The 6,000-nt window shown below is 42.8% G+C and overlaps 1 protein-coding gene across 1 annotated transcript; it reads left to right on the top strand.

The window, feature by feature from the left end:
- The first annotated feature begins 1,049 nt into the window (after nucleotides 1-1,049).
- LOC136030767 (uncharacterized) lies at nucleotides 1,050-2,750 on the top strand. Its single transcript, XM_065709836.1, has one exon. It carries the CDS (start codon nucleotides 1,050-1,052, stop codon nucleotides 2,748-2,750), a length of 1,701 nt encoding a protein of 566 aa, XP_065565908.1.
- The last annotated feature ends 3,250 nt before the right edge of the window (nucleotides 2,751-6,000 follow it).

The following is a 6,000-nucleotide window of genomic DNA, read 5'->3' as shown; positions in this document are numbered from 1 at the left end:
CGCTACCGCCACTGCCTGGTGGTGCACCATTCATCAATTGGGAGCCAAATCTTTTCCTTGGGAAGAGGAAGTAAGGTGGCAAGAAATTACCTTGAGCATTGATGGTGCAGCAGACTGTGGTCAGTTCGCCTCGCTCAGCCGAAGTCACTTGGTCCACCTGTTTGTGCCCCTTGGGTGCTATCACATTTGGTGGTCTCTGCACTGTTGTTGCCCCCGTCTCATCTAAGTTATAAATATCACTAGGCTGAAACTTAAACTTATTCATAACAGTCTCCAAGTTGTCATAGAACTCGTTTACAGTTGTTCTGTTGAATGCCGTGGCTCTGGCCAAGCTTGTTCCCTCCGCTTTGCGGATAGACAGGTCTGGGAAGCGTTTCATGTAACTCTAATACCAGTCTTTCCCCGTCATCTTTTTCTCATGCCATGTTGATGGCACCTTCAATTGGTTCATCTTTGCAATTTCGAAAGCGAATTGGCGGACGTTGAGCCGTGTCAGACCATGGTGCATTTTGCATGCCTTTATCAAATAATCGTGAAGTTGCTGTTCAAGTTCATCAGTTAACACTTGACGGACTTGGTAATTCGGCTCAAATTTTAAAGTCAGCTTTTTATCGTCCGACGCATTGCGAGCCTTATTTACATATCGACGGAGTGTTGTCTCTGGGATCTCGTATTTTTTGGCAGCAGCCCGTTGTGAAAGCTTCAATTCCAGTACCGCGTGCACGGCAAGCTTCATACGCTCTGCTTCATTAGGCATTCTGCAAAAGACAAATATTTAATGTTTGGGGGATGTAGCCTTTGTTACTGAACTTCTAGAACTTGTAGCTTAACCTGAACCGAGCTTAACCTAGAACCCCAGCCTAACCTGGGCGATCGAATTCCTAGATTAGTTGGCCCTTCAGACCACTAAGTAGAACTAATCTAGGAATTCGATCGCCCTGGTTAGGCTGGGGTTCTAGGTTAAGCTCGGTTCAGGTTAAGCTACAAGTTCTAGAAGTTCAGTAACAAAGGCTACATCCCCCAAACATTAAATATTGGTCTTTTGCAGAATGCCTAATGAAGCAGAGGGTATGAAGCTTGCCGTGTACGCGGTATTGGAATTGAAGCTTTCACAACGGGCTGCTGCCAAAAAATACGAGATCCCAGAGACAACACTCCGTCGATATGTAAATAAGGCTCGCAATGCGTCGGACGATAAAAAGCTGACTTTAAAATTTGAGCCGAATTACCAAGTCCGTCAAGTGTTAACTGATGAACTTGAACAGCAACTTCACGATTATTTGATAAAGGCATGCAAAATGCACCATGGTCTGACACGGCTCAACGTCCGCCAATTCGCTTTCGAAATTGCAAAGATGAACCAATTGAAGGTGTCATCAACATGGCATGAGAAAAAGATGACGGGGAAAGACTGGTATTACAGTTACATGAAACGCTTCCCAGACCTGTCTATCCGCAAAGCGGAGGGAACAAGCTTGGCCAGAGCCACGGCATTCAACAGAACAACTGTAAACGAGTTCTATGACAACTTGGAGACTGTTATGAATAAGTTTAAGTTTCAGCCTAGTGATATTTATAACTTAGATGAGACGGGGGCAACAACAGTGCAGAGACCACCAAATGTGATAGCACCCAAGGGGCACAAACAGGTGGACCAAGTGACTTCGGCTGAGCGAGGCGAACTGACCACAGTCTGCTGCACCATCAATGCTCAAGGTAATTTCTTGCCACCTTACTTCCTCTTCCCAAGGAAAAGATTTGGCTCCCAATTGATGAATGGTGCACCACCAGGCAGTGGCGGTAGCGGTTCTGCCAAAGGATGGATGACATCTGACATCTTCCTGCTTGTCCTCGAACACGTTGTGAAACATGCCCGCTGTACAAAAGAGAGACCCATATTGCTGATAGAAGACAACCACTCTTCTCATGTGTCGATCCAGGCCATTCAGTACTGCAAAGATAACGGGATAGTGGTTCTGACTTTGCCACCCCACACCAGCGGAAAGCTACAGCCACTGGACAGAACAGTCTACAAATCATTCAAAAACTACTACAACATCGCCTGCAATGACTGGATGGTCAGCAACCCCGGACAGACGATTGGCATCTCTATCATCGCTCAACTTGTTGGGAAGGCCTTCCAACTCTCCTTCACACAGAAAAACATAGTCAGTGGCTTTGCTGCTACTGGGATTTTCCCCTTCAACCGGCTACTTTTCATAGACGACGATTTTCTCGCATCAGCTGTGACCGACAGACCAGACCCTAATCCCAGCGCAGCTCCAGAGGCCGAAGAAGTCGAGCAAGAATTGAATAGTCATAACGAAGCGGGTCCAAGCTCTGCCTCCCCAAGCGCTGCCTCCCCTACCGCCATTACACCCGAAGCTGTAAGGCCCTACCCAAGAGCGCCCCCCAGGAAGCTGCCAGAAGGAGCTCGGAAGAGGAAGAAAACCATCATTGCCACGGATACCCCAGTGAAAGATGCTTTAGAGAAAGAATTCATGGAAAGGGAGGCAAAGAAAAAGGCCAAGACTTCTAAGATTAACCCCAAGACAAAGAAAGCCGTTGTCGAAAAGCCAGTGCCAAAAAAACAGGATGTCCAACCTAAGAAAAAGGGCAGTGCTGTTGGACACTTTGCTAAATTTGACCGCAATTTCAAGAGAAACAGTCATGTAAAGACCCTGTTTTCTGATTCTTCGTCTGATGATGACTTTGGTGACTCCACTGTGGCCTTGGAGACCACAACGTAGTTGTGATAGTGATGAAAGCCTCCACTGTGGCCTTGGAGACCAAAACGATCTTTTGTGTGACGATGAAGTCCGTGTTGGAGATTATGTTCTTGTTTGCGAGGGGGAGATCAAAAAGAACAAAATTTACTCCGTGGGCGAAGTCCTCTCTGAGTCCAGCTTTGACATTGAGCTCATGTATATTAAGAGAATGGTTCCTTTCTACAAGTTCATCAGAACCAGTGAAAATTACACTTTCAGCAAGTCGAGTGTCGAAATGAAGCTACCTGCTCCGAATATTTCTGGTGGCACAGAAAGACAGGCGGAGCAACTGGTCTTCCCCATTGACCTGACTGCTTACGATATTAACTAGTGTGCCTTCTTCTTTTATTTTCAGTTAATTATTTTTTGTATACTTACTCATTATACGAAGTATTCATCTTTTAGGTATTTTCAGTTCATTATTTTGTACTTCCTTACTCATTAAACGAAGTATTCATCTTAGCAGTTTGATTGCGCCACTGTTCCAGATGGGTGCGCCACTGTTCCAGATGGAGTGCGCCATAGTTCCCGCCTAGTCGGCAACAATGGCGCAAAAAGTGGCTGTCAGAAAACATGACTCCATCAAAAACTGGTTCAAAGAAGAAGTGTGAAATAAATCACCAGTGTAGAATAATAAACTGCCTGCACAACAGTTCAAAAATCGTCCAAAAATGTTAATATTTGCCAAAGTTACGATGCTTTGACCTGAAAGTGCGCCATTGTACCCACCTCTCCCCTATATGTATATATATATTTTTAACTACGTAAAACTTGCGAATATACAACATTCTTGGCGGTCCCATTGTCTGTGCATATAAATAGATTGTCAGGTTTACCGACTGTTGAACATGCAACATATAATTGTCCATGGGAAAAACAATCTGTATTCAGATCTATACCTCATTATTCTAATGATTTCCCTTGAGCTTTGTTGATGGTGATTGCTAATCGAGCATTCCCTGTTCCCCCGTCGTCATTTATATATCCCCCTTTGCCCCCCAGCGTCCCCGTTGTTGTTGCTTCCCTGTGTCCCAGTCGTCATTTGTGTCCCGGTGTCCCAGTCTGTAATTTCTCTTTGAGTGTCGCGGTCGTCATTTATATTCCCTCTGTCCCGGTGTCCCGGTCGTCATTTTTGTCCCGGTCGTCATTTGTGTTCCGGTGTCCCGGTCTGTAATTTCTCTTTGAGTGTCCTGGTCGTTATTTATATTCCCTGTGTCCCGGTCGTCATTTATGTCCCGGTGCTTTGTTGATGGTGATTGCTAATCGAACATTACTTGGGTCCCGGTCTCTTTCTCTTTGAGTGTCCCGGTCATCATTTATATTCCTTATGTCCCGGTGTCCCGGTCGGCATTTGTGTCCCGATGTCCCGGTCTGTAATTTCGTCAGTCGACAAACATGACGTCAGTCGACACAAACATGACGTCACTCGACAGACACACAGACAACTTATTTTTGTATATATAGATATATACATATCTTTTATTAATAAACAAATTCACAAGCACTCTTGAAACACTTTATTCTTAGGGCACTGAAATCAATGTTATACAGCTAGGAAAGGCTATTTTCCACTACGAAGTCCCTAAATCGAGAATTTTCTACCTAAATGCTGAGAACTTCACTGTAAGTATACCGACCACATCGAGAAACAAAATATAGTAGTGCGTGAAAACCACAACTTTTAGTCGATAAATCTTGTACTCGCATCCGACTTTGAGCAATAGAGTCCCAACTTCGCTCAAGGAATTTTTTGAAGTGGGGTGTGTAGAATGCATATGGTGGACAAAGGGCATTGAAAAATTCAATATTTGTCGCTGTTTGAAAGGTGAATAGCCAATGAACCGTATTTACAGTCGACGGGCTACTATCAACAATAATAATGCTTTCGCTAGCGCTATGAATATTTTCCAGGAAATCCGAGGATGTTATAGGTTTTGTATTTGGACATGTACAGATCCATATTGAATATATTGGTTATTTGATTTGTGTTCATTGTGTTCAAGACTAATAAAACACTGCCATCGAGGGTAATTTCCAAAAAGATTTCAAACTGATTTAGTGAGATTAATTCTATGCTCTCCGTCAACGGTTCGGTATAAGTAAACCTTAAACGTACAGTACCTGTTGAGACAATACTCAAACCTTGGGTACCAGACAAATCAAATACAATGATACCGTAATTTCGTGCAAACAGTTTATCGGCTATACTATTTTCAAATAATTGCGAACCTCGATCTAGGGATTGCATTGTCAATTCGTATAGTGTCCTATAGGATTTATCAAATGATAAATTTAGAGGGATTCCATTTATTTTATGTACGAAAGACGAAAATCCAAACATTTCAAATCTATGTGAAGTTTCTTGATAATATTGCGCTTTCACTTTCTATAAAAGCCAAAGCGAGATTTGAAGAAATCACCATTGATCAATTAAGAGTCGGTGTAGATGCGTGAACCCGTGCAATATGTCGTTGATTTGTGATTGGGTGCAGAACGAGCAGTTTGGTATTAGTCCTACTAGCTCTTGATTTTTCAATTGCCAAAGTAACAGAACTTCGTACATAGAGTATTTCTGAAGCGATAGAGACTGTTACATCAGGCACAATGGCAAGAGGCTTCACTGCCACAACAAATGCAGTATCGTCGGCGGAAGATGTCATTGACACAACAGGAATATAGAACCGTCGACACACACTAAATACAGGAATATATACTGTCGACACACACTAAATACAACAGTTGTTCTAAGACGGAACCCTGAGGAACTCCACATGAAACAGGAAAATACTTAAAAAACTTCTCTCCTAGATTTACTCTGACTGACCTACAATTTAAATACGAACTAAACCATCCAAAAATTTCTCTTTTACACACAACTCTATCAATCTATCCAGTTGAAAAAAGTATCCAGTTTGATATATCCATTTGAGTGCCCCCTTTGTAGAGAAGGAAAACATTTGCTGTTTGCCATAATTTAGGAAATACTCCCTTCTCTCTTGATAATTATTTTTAGGTACACTAGCACAGGAAGATTTTACATCAGAATTGATTGAAGAGCCTTCAGGTTAATACCATACAACCCGGCACTGTTGGATCCGATCGAGCTCATAATCTCTGTTAATTAAGCTGAATTACAGGGACAAAATTCCATTTCCTTTCACTCTATTTTTATCTCCCAGAGTATTTGAAATGCTGTATTCATACACTGAACCTAGTTCCGCAAAAAGATGAT

Source organism: Artemia franciscana, chromosome 1, assembly GCF_032884065.1.
Source record: "Artemia franciscana chromosome 1, ASM3288406v1, whole genome shotgun sequence".
In the NCBI taxonomy this organism is placed as follows: domain Eukaryota; kingdom Metazoa; phylum Arthropoda; class Branchiopoda; order Anostraca; family Artemiidae; genus Artemia; species Artemia franciscana.
This window is presented reverse-complemented; position numbering and strand designations above follow the sequence as displayed.

What these genes read in the sequence shown, in the direction of transcription:
- LOC136030767 (XM_065709836.1), top strand. Translation starts at nt 1,050, where the DNA reads ATGCCTAATGAAGCAGAGGGTATGAAGCTTGCCGTGTACGCGGTATTG.